Source organism: Diadema antillarum, unplaced genomic scaffold (genome assembly GCF_040938485.1).
Source record: "Diadema antillarum isolate AM-2024a unplaced genomic scaffold, OU_Dant_1.0 seq00001165_RagTag, whole genome shotgun sequence".
NCBI lineage: Eukaryota > Metazoa > Echinodermata > Echinoidea > Diadematoida > Diadematidae > Diadema > Diadema antillarum.
In genome coordinates, this window is record NW_027271972.1 from 735,537 (window position 1) to 761,265 (window position 25,729).

At 39.0% G+C, this 25,729-nt stretch overlaps 1 protein-coding gene across 1 annotated transcript; it reads left to right on the forward strand.

Moving 5' to 3' along the window:
- The first annotated feature begins 907 nt into the window (after nucleotides 1-907).
- On the forward strand, nucleotides 908-24,961 carry LOC139744381 (cholesterol 24-hydroxylase-like). Its single transcript, XM_071654822.1, has 13 exons — nucleotides 908-1,101; nucleotides 1,704-1,784; nucleotides 11,941-12,022; nucleotides 14,768-14,928; nucleotides 15,651-15,789; nucleotides 16,400-16,513; nucleotides 17,136-17,370; nucleotides 18,518-18,590; nucleotides 19,933-20,017; nucleotides 21,205-21,315; nucleotides 22,250-22,338; nucleotides 23,033-23,105; nucleotides 24,614-24,961. Exons 1-13 carry the CDS (start codon nucleotides 962-964, stop codon nucleotides 24,752-24,754), a joined length of 1,524 nt encoding a protein of 507 aa, XP_071510923.1. The 5' UTR covers nucleotides 908-961; the 3' UTR covers nucleotides 24,755-24,961.
- Nucleotides 24,962-25,729: the final 768 nt, after the last annotated feature.

Consider the following 25,729-nt stretch of genomic DNA (forward strand, 5'->3'; position numbering starts at 1 on the left):
GTGTTATCGTGTATACGCTGGTATGGCAATGCAAATTTACAACGTTGCTCATCTCTTTGCGTTTCATCGAAAGAAGGAGCGTCCTTCCTGGTGAGTATCCCATCTATATGGATTGCGGTTATTTTTTGACCTCTGCTTCCTCTTGTGAAGTGTCACTGATTGTTTATAGCGTTTGTTCACAATTGAATTGCACTTGCTAAACCATAGGCCTATCTGCCGCTATTTCAATTGGAATCTAAGAATCCAATAGTTTTGAATGTTCCTGCGGTGTTTGTTTGTTTGTTTTGTTTGTTCGTTGTTTTTTCCCTTTATCCTTCAATGCGAGGCCGAGGGAAGGGAGAGGGAAGAGAGGGGCGTGGCTAGAACCAGGAGCCTCGGACTCCATCAAAGGGGTTAGAGAATAGAACCTCTTTTGACTTCTTTCTCTTATCTCTGTTGGTCTCCTTGAGCAACATGCGCCGTGGAGTGAAAGGGGAATGAAGGACATTTTTACGAAAAGAGTGTCACGCGCGGACGTATACGGACTGCCCGGCGGCTAGCCTGTCTGCTGCTGATTGTAGGATTCAACATTCAAAGCATGGGGCCACTGTTATACATGTAGCTACATGTATATGATCAAAACTAACACATGGATCGATCGATCACGGGAATGAAGCAAGGAAAGGCCGCGACGCGGTCTGCTTTTCCTGTTTGCTCCATGCTGCCGTCTGCTTGAGCTGGGATTCAACATTCACGCACATGTACGTACAAGGACCAGTCGCGGAAATGAGGCAGATATAACGCGGTCTCCTTTTGGTTGCCGGTGACACAGAACTCTTACACAGCTGTGGCCGGTGACATTATTGTACTCTGACAGACCTGTCGGTGGTTTACGCTGACCGCTCGAGTGTTATATTACAACATAAAGGGACAGACACTTTTCCGATTGAGAAAGAGAGGGAAGAAGTTGATCACCGTGGCCATGGGGGGAGTCTTGACTCTGCTCTGGTATGCCGTGCTTCTCTTGATAGCTCTGGCCACATCATCCGTCTTGGTTTATGCCGCTATCCTACACTGGCAACACAGGAAATATGCTCACATTCCGTCGGCTCCAAGACCAAGGTATGTATCCGTTCATTAATTTTTGTTGCCCAACGCAGAGCTAAAAGCGTGGAAAAGAAAACGAGAAGATGACACATTTATCAAGAAATTAATCGGAAATGATTTCCCCATACATCCAATCATTGCCATTGTCTGTGGCTCTGCTCCTGATTGTCCTCATCCCAAATATTCTTTATACTTCGTTTTAGAGGAGCGCATTAAATTATAATTGATATTGCACATAGGTGATATATAACTTGTACCGTGCAGCTGTTATCAACAAAGGTGTGGTATTTTACATGTAATGTCAACCAATCCAGTAAAATGAGTCATGAATAATAAAGTTTATGTTATTATAGAATACTATCAGTAATTGTTTACAAACAAACTGTACCATTTTCTAAAGTTTGTGATCCTTCTATAACAATATGATGATGGAATCAGAAAGGAAAAAGATTGTTAATGATTAATATCATATCTCTCACTGACAGAATAAATTCGGCTCAAGGCCAGAGCATTTTTTTTTTCTTCATTTAATCACTGAAGTCTCTGCATGATTAGCACACAAATCTAATTATTTTTCTAGTGTTCTGATAACCCTCTACTGATCAAATTTCCAAAAGCTTCTTCTTGGGTCATCTCCCTATTGCATTGGAATTCACGAGAAAGAGGCAGCTACCATTTGCAAGTCTGCTGTCTGAATGGTAAGTTCTTTTCTTCTTGGCTTCCATCACTGGATTTAAACTGTAATAAGTTTAAGATATCACTGTTTAAACAAACTTTAGGCTAGCCCATATAACAAATTTTTCTCCTCAGTGTGTTATATAGAAATGTTGTAAGCCGGCTCAATGATGACGCTGACAGTCTCCAGTTGGCGTTGCATAGATTTTATTTGGAAACCAAAACAGCCCCTATGAAGGGTAAACAAACATAAATAATTGTCAAACTTTACAATTATTTATAACAGTGACTATTTCACAAATGAAATGATTTCAACCAGTCTCTCACTTTGCAATAAATATAAATTTCATATATCATTAGCTCAATATTTTGATTTCATACAATAATTCACGTTTAACAGCAATTCCAGTTTGACTTAGTAAAGAAGTAGTAGTAGAAGAAGAAAAAGGAGAAGGAGAAGAAGAAGAAGAATCATAATAATATTATATCGAAAGGGTTTTACTCACCAGTCTGTCGATATATAATGATTACGTTACCAGTAAACTCCGGGGTTCCCGCAGCTATCGTGTACGTAGTGCTTGTATCACAAAATATGTACCGAGACGCTCACAAGAAGTATATACATCTAAATGTCTCTGAAGTAGATATAAAAATGAATTGAATCTGCGTCTCTGTGTCCTTGTGTATTCTTATTAAAAATAAAAGTTGCGTTGTGCCCATGCCAACGACGCCAACCGCACACAGCTGCGTCATTGGCATGGTCACAACGCGCCCTAATTTAACGCACTGACGCAACAATAGCGCATTGTCCCGTTTACCACAAACTTCCCCGCGATTATATAACACAACCCATGTGTTATATAATCTCGATCACGTCATATCATTTTCATATCATACATAATAATACATAACAAAAAAATTCCCCGCTCTTAATGTCAAGTCATTAGAGCAATTCCATATAGAGCAGAACAGTGAATGATTACAAAAATAATATATTCCAGAAAAGTGTGTGTTCCCCGCTTTTCCGGCCAAATATATACAAACGAGGGAATACAACAAAATTCAGCTTATAAGAAGTCTGCCAAAAGCTGCAACTTTGGAACCTCTTACAAATTAATAGTATCTAAATCATTAACACTTAACACTCATATTTGGATACTTTGTACAAAAGTGAGGTCAAATTTGTCAGAATAAACAAAACATACGCAAGTGCCATATAAGTTCCGTGCCAAAAGAATAATACATCAATATATTACAATTTTCTTCAGTTCGACTTACAATGTAAAGCTCAGTCATTCTACATTGTCAGTTATATACAGATTCTCCGAGAAAATGATGCATAAAAGCCCAGAATGACGTCAACCATGCCTTAACAGAACAACATAACATGTTCTGCGTCGTATATAAAACCATGTATCAATGTCTATGTGAGTAATTCGAATTTATATCGAAACACAATATACAGAGTCTAATATACATGCCTATCATAAATAATTTCATGAAAACTATTGTATAATGGCAACTACAGCTATGTTTACATCTATGTGTCTTATACATCAAACTTCGGCATATTATACACACATGGTATAATATATGCAAACAAAAATGATAAAGTATACATCGACGGCAGTGAGACTGCAATCCAAATCCGAAATTCCAAGTTATGAATAATACATTCATGTATATTGATGATATATTATATTCATATAACCACCACCTTCCCCGCTATTTTCATTACACGACTCGGGTAATGTAAAAATCTCATAACTGAAATTTAACTCCGATGACTGCTAACTTAGAAAATAAAATATACAGTCATAAAATATAGCCCACAATAACCAACAAAAATGATAATGTGGACATACAGCCACTTCATTCATAACATAGCTATATACACGAATTCATTGTGTGATCTCCTTATGAAGGCTGCACTGATCTGGGGAGATGGAATGGGTTTCTGTGTTTACCCTTGGTGGATCTATTTGATCTGCGCAAGGGAATAGTTTGATCATTTCCATTTTGGGTTATCCAGTACCATAGGTCATGAGTGTCAGAAGTATCATCACTACTTCCCTCTCCACAAGCTTCTACAGTGACATCTCCCTCGTATGTTGACATTGCTTCATTCTCTTCAATTTGGGGTAGTCCTTCTCTTGGATCCTCAATGAGTAATTTTCTGTTCACCCATTTTGTAGGTCCACCAAGTAAGGGTCGAATAGCGTACACGTCTTGGTGTGCATTAACGTCCATTACTATGAAAGGAGATCGATGGAATTTGTCTTCCAATTTATGTCGGCCATCAAAGGCGCATCGTTTGAGTAATACTCTGGAACCGACTGTCAGTGATTTACTGATTGTTTGGACATTATTCCTCTCTTTCTGCCTTTGTTGTGATTGTTCGATGTGCTTCTTTGCACACTCGTGGGCACATTTCAGAGCTTTAGCCTGCTGAGCTACGAAGTCTTCATCCCAAGTAAGTTCTACATTAGACAGGAGTTGGTCCAGGGGGGTGTATGGTTCTCTACCAAAGAGGAGCTTGTATGGCGGCATCCCAGTAACTCGATGCGGTGTACTGTTGTACAGAAACACTATGTTACTGATGAGTTCAGGCCATTTTCTTCGATCGGAAGGAGCAAGAGACCTAATCATGGTACACAATGTTCGGTTGAACCGTTCTGTCTGTCCGTTTCCTTCAGGATGATATGGGGATGTTCGTGACTTTTCAATGTTGTACAGATGACACAGCTCTCGAATCAAAGAACTTTCAAAGTTCTTTCCTTGGTCGGAATGTATTCGGAGAGGAACGCCATAGTGCACGAACCATGTTTCATGAAGTACACGAGCTACCACTGATGCTGTCTGATTCCTGCAAGGTACCGCCTGGGCGTATTTCGTGAAGGCATCTGTCATAACAAGTACATCTTCATAGCCCCCTTTACCTCGGTCTAGTTTCAGGAAATCAATGGCAAGTAGTTCCATTGGTTGGAAAGCAATGAGATGTCTCCTGGGAGTGTGAACCGCTGGGGTTGGTGTTTTCGTCACCGCACATGAGAAACACTTCTTTACATATGCTTTCACATCTTGCTGTAATGCAGGCCAGAAGCATCTTGTCTTGAGTATACCTGTGGTTCGATTGACTCCTTGATGTCCCCACTGGTCATGTGCATGTTCCAACATCTTCGAACGCAGACACTTTGGGATAAGTAGCTGTCTGTAAGGACCTGTATCTTGATCTGTCACTTGACGATACAGTACTCCTTGGTGTGCAGTTAGCTTGTGGAACTGTTTCAACCATCCCTTTACTTCTGTGGATGGGGATGGTATTGCGTCACCTGGTTTCCAACCAGTCTCCCAGCATTTCCAAACAATTCCAAGGCACTCATCCTCTCTCTGCATAGTAGCTAACTGTTCATGTGTGTATGAGGGAAACACGGCCGAAGGAGTTGAGGGGGGTTCGATTGGTGCATCATCTAGGCCATTGATCTGGAGTTCAGCGGGAAGGATGCTACAATTCACTACAGCTCCTATAGATGCTTTGACCTCATCGTCATTCGCTGGACATCGACTTAACGCATCTGCACAGGTGTTGAGTCGACCTGGTTTGTACTGAATCCGGATATTGAATGGTGCTAATTGTGCTACCCATCTCTGTTCAGTTGCTCCAAGTTGTGCGGTCTGTAAGTGTACCAAGGGATTGTTATCAGTCAAGACTGTGCACTTAGCGTATTGAAGATATCCTTTGAACTTTTCTGTCACTGCCCACTTCAGTGCTAGGAGTTCAATCTTGAAGCTTGAAAAGTCAGGATACCTCCGTTCTGCACCGCGTAAACCTCTGCTAGCGTATGCGACTGGATGCAACTTTCCATCCTCGTCGGATTGTAAGAGGCATGCTCCGAGTCCTTTGAGTGACGCATCCACTTCTACAAAGAACTCCTTGTCGAACTTTGGGTACACAAGTACAGGTGGGGAAGACAACGCGTCTTTCAGGGCTTGAAAGGAACGTTCGGCTTCATCTGTCCATTGGAAAGTGGTAGCCAGCGGTGCCTCACCAAGGTCAGGAGCTTGCCTTTTGTTGATTTTACGTCGAGATGTCTGTTTCCCCACACACTGATGAAGTGGTGCTGCTATCTCTGCAAAACGAGGTACAAATCGCCTGTAATATGAAGCAAGTCCTAGAAATGAACTAAGCTCGTTACTTGACTTTGGTGTTGGCCAACTCTTGACACGTGCGATTTTGTCAGGATTAGCTGCTATGCCGTCAGCACTCACTATGTGGCCAAGGTGTTCAACTTCTGACTGGAGCAACTTGCACTTCTTTCCCTTCAGCTTGAGCCCGTGTTTGATCAAACGCTGGAATACTTCATTCAGTGTGGCAACATGTTCTTCTAGTGTCTTGGAGAACACCAAAACATCATCCAAATACAAGATTAATCGTTGTAGATTCATGTCACCAAATATCTGTTCCATGACGCGTTGGAATGTTCCTGGACTGTTACACAATCCTTGTGGGAGGCGTAGAAACTCGTAGAGTCCCCACGGGACACGAAAAGCTGTGAAAGGGATTGACTCTTCTTTCATTGCCAGCTGGAAGTAACCATGTGATAAGTCCATGGATGTGAAATACTTGGCTCCTGACATGGCTTCCAGACTCTCTTCAATCTTGGGGAGGGGAAATGAGTCCTTGATCGTGATGGCATTCAGTTGTCTATAGTCAATACATAATCTGAGTGCTCCTGTTTTCTTCCGTACTAGCACGACCGGGCTAGCATATGGACTGGCTGATGGGCGAATTATTTTCCTGTCCAGTAGATCTTGTAAGAGGGTTTTTACCTCTTCCATCTGGTGAGGATGTATTCTCCTATATGGCAGTCTGATATTCTTACCATCAGTTACCTTGATTTCATGCGGTATCAGATCGCAGTATCCCAAGTCATAGTCATCAGAAGAAAAAGCTTCTCTATTGTTATGCAACATTTCCGCCACCATACATGCTTCATCATACTTCAATGAATCCAGACAGACTCCATCTGGCAAATCTATAGTCGAACCATCAGCAAATGCAAACTTCCCCGCATGGCTTTCCTTTCCCTCACCAGGTGTAGGTGGCAAATTTTTGTCTCTTCCATGTTCAAAGACAACTTCTTCTGAAGTATCACGTGATTCCATGTCATTTTCCACAAAGACTTCGGATACATTTACTTCAATAGTCTCATCGTTTGAACGAGTGATTACCTCTTCTTTTGCATCAAGTTCTATGGCGGTTGACAGGATAGTATCTGGCTCAAGTATTACCTCATTTTCCTCATTGTTAACTACCAGTATGTCCATTGGCAGTTTTCCCGATACACATCCTTCGACAGTCTGTAGAGATGGATGCTTACAGTGTTCCGAAGATCCCACCAACCACAATTTATCCGGTTCAACTTCCGAGTTACTACGAAGACAGCATCGCAGGGTCCTAATTGACATGGAAGGAATAACCTCTAGTGTTTCTCCAGTAACAACATCCATCCTTTTTGTTCCATTTTGAGTCCCTCTTTTATTCTTCTGTGGCATCATCAGGCTCTGAATGGTTATGCTCAAATCGTCATCTCTGTCTTCTTTACCAAGAAGTACTCGAAGAGCGTTACATCCTAATAAAATAGGATAATCTTCCTGTCTTGTTCCGGTTATGATCTGTTGATCTACAATGAGAAATCCAACCATGGCTTTATGTTCTCCAACTTTCACCGGGGCCTTGACGTATCCTTCAACTGGAATTCCACGTCCTTCCACGCCAATAATCTTAACGGAGGACTCTAACTTTCCAATTGGTCCTAACGTCTCCAGCCTCGACTGATAGATCTGCATTGGAATAAGGGAAGCCTCTGCGCCTGTGTCCAGTATGCAACCAATACTTACATCACCTATCTCCGCCACTGTCCTTGGACTTGGAGATATCAACAATTCTTGTAAAGTATTGGGCCTGTGTTCATCTTGGCGACTCAAATCAATGTTCCCTGTATCAACATGTACATTGTTCATATTTGCCATGGGCCTTGCGTCAGCACTCTCTGTCGTTTTGCCCGCAACGACAGAGAAATCTAGTTTCCCGAAGTATATCTTGCACCCGGAGCAGAAGACCCTGATTCTGACTGATTTGCCATTTCAGGACACGAACTCTTGTAGTGGCCAGTCTGTTTACACTTATAACAGACCACCTCAGACAATGGTTTGCGTCTTGGTCTGTTTGACTTCAAGCCTTGTACCATAGAGCGGAGTCCCGACATTTCATCTCTCATGTGGGTAACTTCTTGGATAAGATGTCGTTGCTGGTCTAACACGTCAGACAACTTTGGAAGCGATGAAACGGCACATTCCTCGACGACTGTCTCTCTTACACGAACTCGTCTGGCTTCCGGTTCCTGTCTTTCTTGGAAAAGGAGCAGAGCCTCTCTTCTCATGTCATCGAAGGTCGCTCTCTCGTTCGCAAGGTATATTCGACGGAGTTCTCGCCTCACCCACACCTCTTTTGCTCCTTGAACGAATTGTTCACAGAGAGATTTATCTCTCAGCTGTTTGAGCGCAACTGATTCTTCCTGCGTTACCGCTGCGTTCTCCATCCTCGAGTACAGCTTCTTGAGTGCGCGACTGAAATCTGCCAACGTTTCCGCTTCCTGTTGTGTACGACTATGAAAGATAGTACTGAGGGAGTGTGAGCTTTCCTGATGGCCGAAACACAACCGCAGAGCCTCTTTCATCTCCTCGATTTTCCCTTTTGCGCTTTCCGGCAGACATGCGATCTCCTCTTTTGCCGCGCCAGTCAAATGATCGACGAATACTTTCGCTTTCTCCCCTTCACTTAAGCCCAAACCACTCGTTGCGTCATCAAATTCCTCTAGCCATTCATTGAGAGAGATATCACCGTTTCTTTGTGGGTTCCCCTTGAATTTTGCCAAACGACCAGGTGGCAGAATACCCCCGAAACCCATGGCTCTCTTAAAAACTCGAGCCATCATCTCCACATTAGCAGAACTAGTGTCACCTTCACCTTGACTCATGATTTCTACTTGTTATAGAGAAAACACAACTGCAGTGCTATGGATATACGTTATTCACAAAAATATACCAGAACGTGCCTTGGCAACCATAAATATATGATAAGCAGTACGGTACATTGACACTAAATCAAAAACAGCCGAAATGATCTAAAATATTACACGTACTTAAATACTGGCAGTATCATACGATGGCGTAATCAAAATAAATAGTCGACAAAGTCCACGGCACAGTTCTTACTTCCGTACACGTCGATTCTCATGCAGTCAGTCAATCAGTCGACTCGGCGAAGAAGTAGCGTTGACTTCTGACTCCTCGGAACGTAATCTCCCGTCAGACTCGAGGCTGTCATCCCTCAGGGTTCCTCGGCTCCTCAACTAGATGAAGTGGATCACTCCGTCAGGCTGTCATCAGATCCCACTCCTGACACCATTTGTTGTAAGCCGGCTCAATGATGACGCTGACAGTCTCCAGTTGGCGTTGCATAGATTTTATTTGGAAACCAAAACAGCCCCTATGAAGGGTAAACAAACATAAATAATTGTCAAACTTTACAATTATTTATAACAGTGACTATTTCACAAATGAAATGATTTCAACCAGTCTCTCACTTTGCAATAAATATAAATTTCATATATCATTAGCTCAATATTTTGATTTCATACAATAATTCACGTTTAACAGCAATTCCAGTTTGACTTAGTAAAGAAGTAGTAGTAGAAGAAGAAAAAGGAGAAGGAGAAGAAGAAGAAGAATCATAATAATATTATATCGAAAGGGTTTTACTCACCAGTCTGTCGATATATAATGATTACGTTACCAGTAAACTCCGGGGTTCCCGCAGCTATCGTGTACGTAGTGCTTGTATCACAAAATATGTACCGAGACGCTCACAAGAAGTATATACATCTAAATGTCTCTGAAGTAGATATAAAAATGAATTGAATCTGCGTCTCTGTGTCCTTGTGTATTCTTATTAAAAATAAAAGTTGCGTTGTGCCCATGCCAACGACGCCAACCGCACACAGCTGCGTCATTGGCATGGTCACAACGCGCCCTAATTTAACGCACTGACGCAACAATAGCGCATTGTCCCGTTTACCACAGAAATTACAGTATATATTTTTTCAACTTTATTTATCGATCTGTTCAGATATCAAATGAAACATTTCAAACCTTATAGCTGCACTGAAACCATGTTTGCACACTTGTTTTATAGGGAATCACTGTGGCTAATGTACAAGTTAGTGCTAGCTGGGTGTCAAAGGTAACTTTTTACTATAAGACAAACACAATGGGGTGTGTAGGCATGACAAGGTGCTATCACACCAATTGGAGTGTAGAGAAACCAAGCGTAAAGTGCTACCTGTTATGATCTCTAGAGGCCTGTTTATTTGTCCAGTACTAAGCTGTACTTATGGTGTAAAACCTACCTTGATTAAAAAAAAAGCTCTATTGACTGAATTCTGTCAACCATGCTGAGTAAAAAATTGGAACATTCTTGCAAATTGAGCGCACTGGTTTTTACAAGTAAATACACAGACAGTAGTGACAAAGGGATCTCCTTTTATCAGGTCATAGATACATAGACATATAGGATATGAAGGGACATTCTCAACTCATCTTTCTGAATAGATATCTTTTAAATGAAATTACTGCAAAAGAAGAATGTTGGTATTGAGCAACGTATAGATTATTTTGTAATAGTAAGGAATGAAAGTAACAATTACATGCTATACCATAGCTATAATGATCTGTTATTAAATGCATTTTAAAGGAATAATAATTCTACACTGTATGCTTTCCATAATGGCACTTGGAAAACATTCCCATTTGATATCTATCCCTGTGTGAAAGGCCTGTGAAGGTTTTGTGTGATTAGAGAAAAATGCTGAAAAAATGGAAGATTTAAAGGGATGGTATATTGGTTGAGGTGAGGATTTGAACAGCTTAACGTTTTGAGAGATATTTAGAAATCACTCTGTGAAATTTTAAAGAGAATACAATCGGGGAAGTGAACATTTATTTGATGAAAATCGGTTTTGAAATGACCAAGATATAAAAAACAACGTAAAACAGAGAGATCCTAATAAAAGCTGTGACCTCTCCCATTTTGTTAGGGTCATTTCTTTTTTTTTTTTGATATCTCAGCCATGTCAAGACTAATTGTCATCTGTTGAGAATGAGAAGGGCGTTAAGTTGTCTTGAACACTATGGGTTTTGTGACAACTTAACGCCCTTATCATTCTCAACAGACGAATTGTGAATTCATTTGAGAATTACATGTTCTTTCATATCTTTAAGAGGTTTCTCATTTTCTCACAAACACACACACACACACACACACACACACACACAAGTTGGAAACCTGCAGACCTGTCTAAACCAAAACTGTACTATCCCTGTTATGTCTTGCTAGTTATATAATTTGTCAAGTTTAATTAAGCGTAGGGGTTTCCAAAAAGTACACTATTTTACAAATTAGGGACAACTTTGTATAATCATAATGTGACCCGCTACAACAAAAGGATCCTAAAGTCGCTGACGGGTGAGCCAAGCATGGCCCAGAAAAATGCTACTTTCAGGCCTTTCCTTTGATCTTTTAGCTTCGAAATTTCGGCAGATGATAGCAGATACATTAGACTACAAAATTATGTAAAAACAGAAATCCGAACGTTTTGACAAATTTTGGTGATCTGACTTCAAACTCAATTTTCTTGGCTCACCCGTCAGCGACTTTAGGATCCTTTTGTTGTAGCGGGTCACAAATTGTTTTGTAATAGCCAGGATACATCAATGATTTTTTTTTTGTAGGCAGGAGTTATGATTGGGCCGGCCATCTTTTCAGCTATAGATGCTTATAATGGCAGCCCTCTTCATGATTGCTTCTTAATTATAATTGTTGTTGTAATCCTGCTGCATAGACATGCATGTTACTGTATATTATATCATTAATTTCCTTTTATATCGTTATTTATGCAAGTCAAATGACTCTGTTTTGAATTTACTTTGTATATTTTCCACATGTTCATGATTGTGTGCCTTATGTATATTGATTTGCTGATTGATTTATTGATTTGCAGAAAATAAAGTATCTATTCCTCTTGTAACATTTTGGCTTTTCATTTCCATCTCATCCAGGCACAAACAATTTGGTCTAGTCTTCTGCTTCCACATCTTGCACTGGACTGTTGTAATCTCACTGGATTCTAAGACTGTAAAGGTATGCCTATTGACCATTAATGGTTTATCATACATATTGTGACTTAGGTAAAACTAGCAACCATTTGTGGTTTAAAATCTATGCAAAGGTGAAACTGGCAACCTCTAGTGGTGTAATGTATTGTACATGTAAAGGTTAAACCAGCTATCATTTGTGGTTTTAAATTAACACACATGAAAAGGGGAGAGTAGGCCTAATCACCGTTGATGGTTTTTACATACAAAGGAGATATTGCAACCCTTGATGCTTTGATGTACAAAGGAGAAAATAACAACAATTGGTGCTTTGACATCCAACTTTTAGGAGAAACAAACAACAATAGGTGCTTTGACATAGGCCTACAGAGGAGAGACTAGCAACAATATATGGTGTGACATATTATAATATAAAAGGAGAGACTAAAGGTTTATTAATGGTTTGACATACAAAAGAAATTGAAACCAGCAACCAATGGTGGTTTGACATACAAGGGAAAGATTAACAGTCATTGGTTATTCGACATTCAAAGGGAATTGAGACTATAGCAGCCATTAGTGGTTTGACATTCAAAGGAAAAACTAACAACCTTTCATGGTTTGACATTTTCAAATAGGCCTAACGAGGGACTAACAACCATTAAAAAGTTGATATAATCAGTAGGTGAGCTCTTGCAGTAGGTTGTTTGACCCATCAGAAGTGCTGTGGGATCATAGGTTTGTTCTGAAAGCCAATATAATGATATCTATTTATTTTTAAACAAAACACTACATCAGTCGGATCATATGGGCCTATGGCTCTCTTTTTTGGCTTACAAACTTGTGGAGAATGGTGTGTTTTAATGTTTATCTTCAAATGAATTAGCTACTATAACTGGGTTTGATTATACATTAAGTCATGATATTCCTTAATCAAAAGCAAATTGGACTATATCACACAGCTAGGGTGTAGATATATGCCTACGTGCTGACATGCATGTTTGCTATGTAAACTAAGACACCTGTTCTTACTGTGTTTGTATGTTATGAACATGAGCTCATGGACACATATACAGGAATTGTGTTGACCACAAAGCCAAGGTTAGGGAAGACATGGCAAATTTCATGCAGCCCTTGTTTGTTTGTTTGTTTGTTCATTTTCCATCTGAGAAGATGGCTGGATAGCCCATATTCTTCCATGGGGTCCAACTGGATGTGAGGTGGGACCACTTCACCGGGTTAAACACCCTGCTCTTTGCGATGAAGGAATGAAGCGGAATCTTTTGCGTGCATGAGTTGTTGCTCTCTCATACATGGGACCTCCATTTTATGTCCTATCCGGGACAGAGTGTTTTGCCTCTTGCTAGAGGGGACAATATGCTTACACACAACATTGCTCAGTCCAGACTCGGGTTCGAACCCGGGCCGCGTGATCGTGAGGCAGACGCGCTACCGACTGAGCCAACTCACCGCCCAACTCACTGAGCTAACTCACCTTAATGGCTAGTGTGTTAATCATTAACTTATCTTGAGCTCCTGAAGGACCCTCGTGCAGATATGGCAAGTTCAAGTAGCACATTAAACATTCAGTGAACCGACAAAGAAAGCTAGTATTGAATCATGAAAGTACACATCGTATGACCAGGAGACATCGTGTCCTTACATCCTGTACAGTACCTATAGAGGCCTTCAGTGCTTTCATTTTTACCTTCAATATTTCATGCCAATTTCCTTCCATCAGCTAACTTGTAGTTAAGTGTGGGTTCATATTTCTCTTTGGAGACAAGGATAATTGTTTGTTCATTATTGGAGGTAAAAAAAAAAGAATATGTATTGGTAGGTAAGTACAAATACATGCTATCATACAAGCAGCCATTATGTGACAAAAAACCCAAAAACTTTATAGCTATCCCAAGTAGATGTGCATTAGTTATGTAATGTGTAGAAAATTTTACCTCATATCCAGTCAAGCTGAACACTAATCAGGGTCTTGTTCATTGCTAAGTGGTGTTTTTTTTTACTCCTTTGAAAAGCAGCTGACATAACTAGTGTAAATGGTCAGACCTGCTAGTGATAGAATTGGATGATTTTAAAATTCAGCATTATTGTTTATCATTATCTACACTGTGAGACTCTACCCTTCACTTAATGTAGATATTGAATCATTGCATATCAATGCTGTATTTATGTAAACATATGGCATGGAATTTACCCTATTATATCTCAGGACTGTCAAGTATGGCATACAATGTGAGAATGAGGCATTGCAAGGGAGCATACATGTAGAGGCTGATTCGTGGGGGGGGGGGGGTGGGGGTGGATGGGGATGGGCGAGGTTTCCCCATTTACAGTAGATTGTATGGGGAACACTTACATTTTCACTACATGGTGAAATAACGCAATCACATTTAGTTTTAAAGTACCTTATAATTTGCCTACTCAAAGACATATTTTGTCATAAATGGAATTCAGTTATCTGATGACTAACTGCATGACCAAAGAATTGAATTACTATTGAGTCTCCACCATTGAGTATCCACCATCTACCAATAAAATGGGAGCCCTGCTAAACAACAAAAACTTGTTAATTGACCTCTCCCGGCCATTCTATTGGTATTCATTGTTACAGCTGTAAGACATTTTTTTTTTCCTTTCAAATGTGAGATTACCAGAGACCCAGCATCACAAAGTAATGGTGATGATGATTCTTGTTATCATTTGTTATTGTTAGCACCTGATATTCACAGTCAATCACTGATCATAGTCATTTTTTGATCGTATTGCATGCCAGGAGGTTATGACCAACAGCAAGAATCTCAAACCGATTGAGGATTACAGGAGCTTCCACTCTCTGTTTGGTGTCCGATTTGTGGGGTGGAGTCTGGTCAATGAGATAAACCATGCCAAATGGAGGGAAAGGAGGTCACTGTTCAATCCTGCTTTTCACCGCAAGTAAGTATGCAGATATAATCAGAACATATCTTGCAATTTGCCCATGATGTAGTTTATATTGGCTTTGTAGGAGCCACTGTGGGCCGCAGGTAGAAAACAAAAACAAAAACAGAAACAGAAAAAAAAGCAAAGACAAAACAAAAGCAAAGACAAAACAGAAGCAAAAAAAAAAAAAACCAAACAACACAACACAAAAAACAGTTGCAAAGTGCAAGATTAGGGGGTCTAGTAATTTCTCTTAATTGCTATTAAGCCCTTTCAAGATATGTGTAGGCCTACCAATGAGTGAAGCAGGCATTCCAGTGTGTGTGTGTGCCATTTACTGAACAACGCACAATAAGTGTTAAAAAAGATGGTTGTCATGACCTTGCTTTTCGATACCTCCTGATGATATCACACTGAAAGTGTTGAAAATTTCATGATATGAAAATGCTGTACCCACTTTGCGCTCTGAGTCTGCCAACTACAGGAGGGAGTTCTTGTGGCTATAGGATGGAGCGATATCCAACAAACATTGAAGGGTTAACGGGAGAACTTTGAATTAAATCCTTCAGTTGTTATCCCTATAGGAAGTAGAGTAAGTCCTGAAGAATTGGTACATATAACAGATTGATGAGTCATGGTGCATTTGACTAATCTTGTTGCCAAAAATTTTGAATCCTTTTGATAGTCCCTATAATGTCCTGCATCTTTTTAAATGTGTTTCTCTGTTTGAATGGTAGGTACGTTATGGGCTTCATGGATACTTTCAATAGGAGTGCAGACCAGATGATCGCTCACTTGGACAAGTTAGCTGATGGCAAGACAGATGTGGCCATGTTGGAGAAATTCAACAGCATCACTCTGGATGTAATTGGAAAGGTCGGGTATATTACGCCTTTCATACCTGTATCAGTGCAGTGGGCATGTTCCCAACTGTTAGGCAACCATGCCTTGAAATGCAATGTCTGTTTGTTTGTTTGTTTGTTTTTTCTCATGCATTGTCCGCCAGATTATTAGGATATAGTCAGAGTATGGAATATTTACTGTTAGCATGCCAGTGTATAGCAGAGTACCAGAGAATGCCTTATATTAAACCAGCTTATGTTCTTCTTGTTTCACTTCACAGCTACCAGCATGTGATATTATCACCCCCAAACTCCTGATTTTTGCCTTTATCTGTCAAAAAATATGGGAAATGAATGACAACTAGAATTTTTCTGTATGTGCTGTCATTGGTAGGAGTAGAATTATCACAATAATGTGGTTGTTTATTTACAAGCTCGTGCTGCACAGGGGAATCGTGATACAAACTGGGATTTCAATACTAAGGTCAAATAACAACACAACATGCTTGGTTATGAGCAACTGGTGTAGTGTAATAATCTGAACTGACATTTAACTGAGGGGGAAATCTTATTATGAATGATATAGAAAAATGATTGTCAGGAAGTTGTTGAAGTGATTTCATCTTTGTTGTTTCTTGATTCAGCTTGGTTTTGGTCTTGACTTGAACATCATTGAGGACCCACAATCCCCATTTCCTGTGGCCGCCACAACCTGTCTCAAAGGTCTTCAAAAATCCTTAGTGATGCCATGGTATCCAGTAAGCACTTATCACTTTTTGTTTGCTGGCATGAAATCAATTGTTTGATGTTTTAGTATGCCAGTTTATACCATAGGCTTTTGTGTGGAATCAACTGGTAAATCTGCCAGTTAATTGCATCTAGTACATTCAGAGTGGTATGAAATTGCCAGTAGTTCATTCCATTTGTTTCAACTGGAATTGACTAGTATATTTTAGAGTATGCCACCCGTATGTAGTTTGTTTCAACTGGAAACAACTTATGAAACTGCCACTTGTGTCTTGTATAAAATTGCCCAGTTTATTTCTTTTGTTTCAACCGACATTGACTGGTATATTTCAGAATACTAGTATGGCGTTTTCAACTGTTTTTTTTTTCTTTGCTTGGCTACATGTGTTTTTACCCTCAAACAAATTCATCTGTGATTACTTAATAATTATGATAAGAGTTATAGCGCCCTTTCCGCTGGATAAAAAATGCATTCAGAGGTCATGCCTGGGTTGGTCAGTATCAGCATCAAAATTATGTACAAACTACCCAGGCAGTGATCTTTGTAAAAGTGCACTCTTGATGTAAATTAGTGTCGATGCTGTCAAGAGTTTAAGCAAACACCATGGAATTTCCCTTCATTCCCGCCAACAGTATTTGCCTACGGCTGAAGCCCGCAAACTTCGAAAGGAAATCCGCGGTGCCGTCCACTTCCTGCGCCAAATGGCCAAAGACTGCGTCCTCAGTCGGCTTGAATCAAGAGCCCGTGGAGACGAGCAACCAAAGGATGTTCTGACTTTCATCCTGGATGCCAGCAAGGAGCTGGAAGGAAGCCAGAACTTTGGGCTGAATGAGATGATTGATGAGTTTTTACTCTTCTTCATTGCAGGTATGGCAATTTGGCATTGCAAGTATGACAGGATTACTGCAAAACGAGGAATGTTCATGTGCATTTTAATTTCGTGAATTTTGTGAGAGCCAAGATTCGCAAAAGTTCTTGTCTACACTGTACGCATTGAATGTTAGAGGCAACTCGCAAAAATGTCATGCTGCGAAGAAGGCCATCGAGTCCAATTTGCGAAAATTTCGTGCCATGAAAATATTGTGTTTTACAGTATGACATTCCAAGGTGTAGATTTTTTTTGACATGAGATCAAACAGGAAAATCCTATCCTTAACCTAAAATTTTTGTGATGTTGCAGTAACCTAGAAATGATTAATTTAATGTTGGAAAGTGTTGTGGCAGCAGATGACAATGAGAGAATATTTAAAATTGGTGACATTACAAATGTATTTGTCACCAAAGACACTTTGTACTGTACACTTTCCTTATAATTCTGTTTTCTTTTTTCTTCTCCTTTTTTTTTTTTTTTGGGGGGGGGTCTGGTTGTGATTAAACATCCATTGGTATGTCCATCTGATTCCACTGTATTGATTAAGGTCAACTCAAACATAGATTTGTTTTATTTTTCTTTAAATCCCTCCATTCTTACAACTTCAACGTGTGATGGAATTGCACTTTGAACTTTAGTTGAAAAACTAAACTATGAGGGCATTTCACCATGCAACATCTGTGGATTTGAGCCCATGTATTGTCAAATCATAGACTCAAGACAGTGGCGGATCCAGAGGGGGGCGTACCGGGCGTGCGCCCCCTCTTTATTTTTTGTTGTTGTTAAAACAAAAGAAATAAACAAACAATGGGGGGGGGGGGGCTCTTGCGCCTCCATTTAATTTTGTAAAGGCACCTCCCCTTTTTGGAAATCCTGGATCCGCCCCTGCAAGAAAACATTTTTTTTAAAAATGTTTATGTGTGTGGGGATGGGGGAGGGGGGTTGGAGTTCATCTTCATTATTTTTCCTTGTGGGGTAAAGAGGCAAAGAAGCGCACCCTTCAAAAAATAATGTATGTTTGTATTTTGGTTCTATTTTTTTTTTGTAAGTTGGCAAAACACTATGGGGCTGTACATAATTTAGATTGAAGAACAAGGCTTTTTGTAATCATGTTTGAAATTTGTTTGATGTCACACTTGGCAGGGCAAGAGACAACTGGCAACCACCTCGCTTTCGCACTGCAACAAATATGTAGATACCCTGATGTCCTAAAAAAGTGAGTGGAAACTGTTGTAGAATATTGGTCACATTCTAATTATCTCTTTCCTTGTGATTTTGTCACATTCACATTATCACTCCTCTGTCAAAACTGCTATTAGAGCATCTGCTATATAGTGTGTAGCACGTGGGTACTTGTTCTCATTTTATTATATTTGAGAAGAATCTTCTGTACCCCCTGAGTATTAATAGTCATTCTTTTTTGTTTATTTTTTAGTTTGGTCTTTAGTTGTACCCATGCTCCTCATCCTGTTCTTCACACTAGGCTTTTGTTGGGACCAACACTCAACAAGCTTTGCTTTTTAAGTAGGTTCCATCGTATTTCTCTATAGCATTCTTTTACTTTGACTGAAAATGACACTTCGGCCGCCATGTACTATGTTTGTATTTCTTATATATATATATATCCAAGCTGGACAATCTGTATTATTATATTTTGTTATTTTTTATGTATTTGCCATCGAGAAATATGAAAATAAAATTGAAATTGAAATTGAATTTTTTTTTTTACAGTTTTGATCATTTTGGCAACACCGATTTACTTGGTAGTGATATTTGAACTGTTCTTAAAAAGTGAGTGGAAAATGCTGAGATTTTGGGGTATTCTAATTATCTCCCTTTTTAATGATATTTCTCACTTTTTATCATGAAGCAATGCAGTTTGGCTTAGAGTTGATATGTAATTGAATTGTTCACCACCCGCCACCTGTATAATTACCTCCGCCAAGGGAGGAGGTTATGTTTTCGTTACCGTTGGTTTGTTTGTTTGTATGTGTTCGTTAGTTAGTTTATCCGTGTGCAAAATAACTCAAAAAGTGCTCAATGGATTTGGATGAAACTTGCAGGAAAGGTTAAGAATGACACAAGTAACAAACGATTAACTTTTGGTAGTGATCCGAGAATTTTGGGGGAATTTATGAAGGATTTTTGATATTTTGGCAGGTAGGGTCAATGAACTTGAGAGTTCAGGCTGCGCGTATTTGAGGTTAGCATGTGCGCGCTAAAATGCACACTCTAGTTTCTGCTAGGGCAAGGCGCGCCATGCAGCTGAGGGTTTATGACATAACAAAGGCTTCTATATTGGGAAATCGGGCGGCTTGTAGCACACAATGCTAAATAAGTACGTATGGGTGGAAATCACTTATATCTCTGTGGAGGAACACGATCAGTGGTGGAAATGAGCTGCATGCTTGGCGGCGCGTCTGCGCTCTCAGAGTACTTCTCTAGTTTTATTCATGTATTCAATTTTTGTCAGTGACTTCCTGTTTTTTGAGATGAATGAGGAAGGTTGGAGGTTTCAATATATCTATGCGTTCACAGAGAATGTTTTCATTTTGCAGAGTCCTGGCTGAAATTGAGGAAGTACTTGGAAACAGGCCGGACGTAGACTTCCAAGACCTTCCCAAATTAGAATACCTCATGCTTGTAAGTAGCATTCTAGCAGTATAGTCCTCAACACTAGACCCGAGTTTGCCGTCAGACAACAGTATTCAAAGATGTTTAACACTCTCAGTGGGCTCATGATTGGAAGCAAGATTTTATGACCACATTGAAATTCCCTGCTTTGCCACAAATGTCTTTGTGTGCGACCAGTAACAAACACAAATCCTTTAATTTTCTTCTACTAAGTAGTTCACACACAAGAATGGTATAATCATAATTTCAGCCTTTTACTTCCTGGTGGCCATAAATCTGGCAAAGGCTGGTGTCAGCTGTTGTTACATGTACTGCAATGGTTTCAACAGTCGGTTTCAAAAGGTAGTTTGGACCTCATTTATTTCACCAAAGTCTTTTGTATGTTTTTAGTATTCATGAACAAGAATACCTCAATGCCAGATACATACTCCAGTAAGTACAGATTTTATGAGTGATTAAACTACAAGCTCTGCTTTTTAGCAGTCCCTCCATTTCCAACAACTTTGTTTTGGAGTTTACCATAAGGATATAGCATTTATTTGTATCTCTGTGAACAAGTCCCTATTTCTTTATTACATATGTCATTATGGTAATTACATTATTGTACTGATTTCATGTCATTATATTTATACTCAAATATTTCACTGTATCCTCAGTTTGTTGGAGGTGAAAAAAACAACTTGAACTTGAACTGATGAAACAACAGTTATTACTTTCAGACTCATAGGCTGATTTGTTTAAAAACACAGTAACTAATATGCAAATAAAAGGAAGACAATGGGATGATTATTCAACTACTGATTACAAGTTATTTGTATATTGTGCGAGGAAGGGTTTGTTCTCTGTACAAAAGTACTGTTGCTTCTTCATACTGGTGTAAGCGTAGTAGGCATAGCTAGATTTCAACAGACAGATTTTATCGGCTATTAAGCTTTCGCTCTCTTTAATGAAAATTCATCAGAGCTTTAGTTGATGTTGCTGCTGGGCTGGGGTGTTCACGGCCGCACAGTCAGGTGTGTATGAATACATATATATCAGGGCTGGACAGTATACAGTAGCCATGGCCCAGTGGTCTGGTACCAGTGCTGCCGGGCCACTAAAAATTGATGTCTTGTTCCAAAAAGGCTCTCTCTACTATTTAAATCAAATACTGTCAATCAGATTTTCACAGATATTCTCACCCTGCTGCTTACTAGGTGTTAAAGGAGACCATGCGACAATATCCATCCGTGTCTGGCGCCTCCAGAATCACCGCTGCCGAGCTAGAGAGTGGTGGATACAGAATACCAAAGGGAACAAATATAAGGGTCAGTCATTTTAGTCTGTAAAGTGCATTGAAATACCTAACAAGTGTGAAATGTGCTGTATAAAAACTAACTATTATTATAATTATTATCATTATCATTATGATGATGATGATGATTATTATTATTATTATTATTATTGTTATTATTATTATTATTATCATTATTATTATTGTTGTTATTATTATTATTATTATTATTATTATTATTATTATTATTATTATTATCATTATTATTATTATTATTATTATTATTATTATTATTATTATTATTATTATTATTTTTATCAGTATTATTATTATTGTACACCTGTCATTGACCTTTAAACAAACTACTCGTAGTATACTAATAGCTGTACAAATTGAATACATACTTGGTAGTATTTTCCAACTGGTAGTTGACTGACTAACCCTGTATATAAGCCCTTGAACTACCCATGATTTTCTTTCTGGAATATCACTGAACCATCCTTACACGTATTGGGTCGCGGTTTGTGGAGTTGTGGTGCCTTGTTTCACTGAAAAGCAAACTCACCTCAGATCAAAAAGCACACCAAAACTCAAGCTCTGTGGTTGAAAAAGAGCACCGCACTAAACTCTGTACATGCCATACTCTATCGCCAAGTGTGCAAGCAAAGGGTATAATCCCACTACCATATACAGTCAAATCTATCTATAGAGGCCAACTCAAGGAGAGGAAAGGAATGGCCATTGTAGACAGGGTCCATAACATGTGTTTTTTCGGGGGTGGGGGATCAGTGGCCATACACAGCAGGTGGCCACTAAGGCAGCTTTTACTATATATTTTTTTCAGATTAGCGACAATGATTGCAGTAGCTGCAGTAGTTTAACAAGGAAGAATTGCATGGCCACTATGTTTTGTAACCTTCAGGGATCCTTTTTTTTCTCTCCTTCATTTCATATCATGCACCGTTTAGTTCAACCATTTTGTCATGGGGACGATGGATCGTTACTATGACAATCCCGAGGAGTTCAGACCCGAGAGGTTCAAATCTACAGACGGAGAGTGAGTTCTAACTTTCTTGAACTTTTTGTTTTTGTTTTGTAGATGGCCTTTGAATTTGTGCCATGGCATACAATTGTAGATTAATTTTTGGTGAGACAGAATTTGCTTGTCACCAAAGTTAACTGAGAACAGAAGTTAAACTGAGTCTTTCTTTCCTTGTGCTGGCAGAGCGCTAATGTGGAAGTTATTTTCCATGAAAAAATGCACAGATATAACTGTGATGTCATACACTCTCTAGCCCCTCTTTCGTGAAACATTTCGATCTGTATGAGGTCTTACTTTAACATTAGTTTGACTGTAAGAATTTTCGCCCTCTATATAAGATGGTCATAATAAGGACAAATGAACAATTACACAGCCAAGAAATACCTTATGTTTTATTCAATCAACTCTTTGTGTGCACTTTCAGTGTTTGTAAGCTGTGTATAGTCCTTAATCATGTCCTGGTAAATAGATTGATTTCCTTGTAAGAGCTGTTTCTATATGTGTGTTTTAGTACTGTATGAGAGAATGTGTGAGCATGTGTACTGTTTTTTCCATCCACTCAAAACTTCTTTTATCCCTATCAGAGTTAGAGAACCTGTATACAATCCAGGAACGATAAATTCACTAAAGTATAATTTCTCCATTTATTTTGTATTATCTACAAAAATTATGATTCTGATGAAGTATTTCTGTAAATCTGTGCTCTTAGGTCTCGTTATATGTATGCCTACATGCCCTTCAGTCTGGGCCAGAGGAACTGCATTGGACAGAACGTGGCGATGGTAAGATACAATTTGAATCGTAATGCTAGTAGTTTGTGTACACATCTTTGACAAATACTCAGTACGCCACCCCCAACATCATTAACCTGTACACACAGTCAGGGCTTGCCAAGCAGTTTGATCAGCTATTTGTCGACATTCCCCAAAACTTTGCCACAACGTAAGTCATGGAGCAATGTTATAGTCCCACAAAAGAAGACCATCGTAATTCAGTAGTGATTAAAAAAAAAAAAAGTATATGTAGTGTTAGCTGATGAACTTATTGTGGTAATGTGTAATATCTATTCACTTAAAATGTGTTATGAAGGGATTGAAATGGTAGATCTAGACCACCACAGGGAGAAATGTTTGACATGGATGGTGGCCAAGAAAACAAAATGAATGTAACCTGTCACCTTGGCGAACCAATAGAGTCAAGTAACACTGACTTCCTGGTTTTGATGTCTATTAAGGTTCTTTACACATTTAATTCTGCAGTGCTGTCTGATATACAGCTTGTATCACAATTTATTTCAGATCATCCTTACTGTACAGCATTGATATGAAAGCTGTCCACTAGACGGGCATAGTTTTAAGAAAACTGGTTCAAAAATTATTTAGATGTAGACAAGTACTAGTATGCTTGCCACTGTTGTATCAGTTATACTGCCAGTCAACCATGAGGGCGTTGTCCCCTTTGTGTACTAGCATTATACTCACACCATTGATCCAACGTTAATGCTCTATATTGAATAAGGTCCAGCCCTCAAACGGGAAGGATCATTTATGGAAACCAAGCAATTTCAGCAAAATATTCTCAGGCTCTGAAATCAAGGCAGGATTAAGTGAATTAAGATATTACACTTTCATCTTTTTTGGAACTATTTCAGCCCAATGGTAATGTTTTGCTTTTTTCTTGGGCTTTATTGTCTGTGAATTCATCACAGTAATGTGATGGGTTACAAAATGATAGAAGTTGAACAAAGACACTGTTCATAAAAAGCTTGCACAGTACTTTGTTTTTGTGTTACAGCATTTGATAAATATATAAAAATGTTCAAATTCCTGAATACATTTCTTTAAAATGGTAAATTTGTTTCTGATAATTTATATATATTCTCTGTTGTTGAAATCCAAGTTTCTTACGAAATTTTTTTTTTGTTTTGTTTAGGCAGGAAATGTGTAGCCTGTATTTTTCTCTTTTTATCCCTTTTTTTCTTCTTTTGGAAAAAAATCACACAAAAAGATGATAAGAGTTCAACAGTAAAAAAGAATGTATGGCTGACTGTAGACTCACACTGATAACTCGTTTTTCCTTTTCGTTTGTTTCATTTGTAAATGTGAAAGAAAATGCTGCTGAATGAATATGAGCTGGAGAGAATCTGAAAATAAACATAGCATCAGTTCTTGAATACTAAGGAATCTGTGCAAAGTTCTTGATTATTTTCAACTTTTCAAGTTGTTGTGAGCATTGGAATAAAAAAAAATGTTTGTAAACAATTTGTTTATGTGATTTTATTAATATTCAGATTGAGAGTCGTGTGATTCTTGCCAAGCTGCTGAGGCATTTCACGTTTGAGCTGGTTCCAGGGCAAAGGTTTGTCATGAAGCATGAACTCACCAACAAACCTATAGACGGCTGTCGGACATACATCACCCTACGAAACTGAGCGATGGCATTGTGTTACCTTCGAAATGCTAGGTGCCAACTGTGTTTCCATCCATATCATGTAACCAAAATGGTACTAATCAAGATTCAATGTGGAGTGTCCACAAGATTTAATCGAGCATGTAGATTTAGGTATTTTAGGTACAAACTTTCACTGATCACCAAAGATTATGTGCAGAAGGACTTATTTGTTGTATCTGATTCAGTATTTTGGGGCATTTGGCATTTGCCTTCAAGGCAAAATGGTTAATTTTTACTTGTTGATTGATATCATGTCTCCAAATATGAGAATACATGTAATGCATTTCAGACATTGCAAAATATGCAATGTGCATTATTTGTGTTTGTGTTTTTTTTTTCATTAATAGTAATTTGACAATCTAAGTCATTTAACATGCAGCTGAGATTAAGTACAGAAGGCATTGCACTCACAGCAAAATGCATGCATTTCTCTTCGGGTCACATATCCAGGCCATTGTGATTTTTAACTAGTGTAAATATTGTGTAATAATTATTCAAGGAGGAATGGTTCTTTAAACCAGTAGAATACTCCTGAAAAACAAAAACAAAAGACAAAATCTCCCATACAACTCTGTATTTATTTCCAGTCATGTGTTTATTCATCTCATACAGATGATCTATGTAGAAACAACACATTCCTGGTGGTAGCACCAAAATGTTGTGGAACCTTTTTAGTGGTTATTCAATTGAAAAATCATCATCACTTGCAAAGTTTTACTAGTCTGGCATGAGAGCCCATTCAGCTTGTGGCATTCTGACACACACACACACACACACACACACACACACACACACAAACAGTCAATTGCTGCACTTCTATTATACCAGCTCTGTATAGTGAAAAACACATATTTACATAAAAGCACCTCACTGCATACATCAGTTTCCTGGTCTTTCAGTAGTAGTAATGTACCAAGGAGATTAGGAGGAGGGAATAGATCTGAACAGGGCTATA

Coding starts and splice junctions, on each gene's coding strand:
- LOC139744381 (XM_071654822.1), top strand. CDS start 962: ATGGGGGGAGTCTTGACTCTGCTCTGGTATGCCGTGCTTCTCTTGATA. Junction 1,785..11,940: donor GCAAGTCTGCTGTCTGAATG/GTAAGTTCTTTT, acceptor CATCTCATCCAG/GCACAAACAATTTGGTCTAG. Junction 23,106..24,613: donor TTGGACAGAACGTGGCGATG/GTAAGATACAAT, acceptor ATTAATATTCAG/ATTGAGAGTCGTGTGATTCT.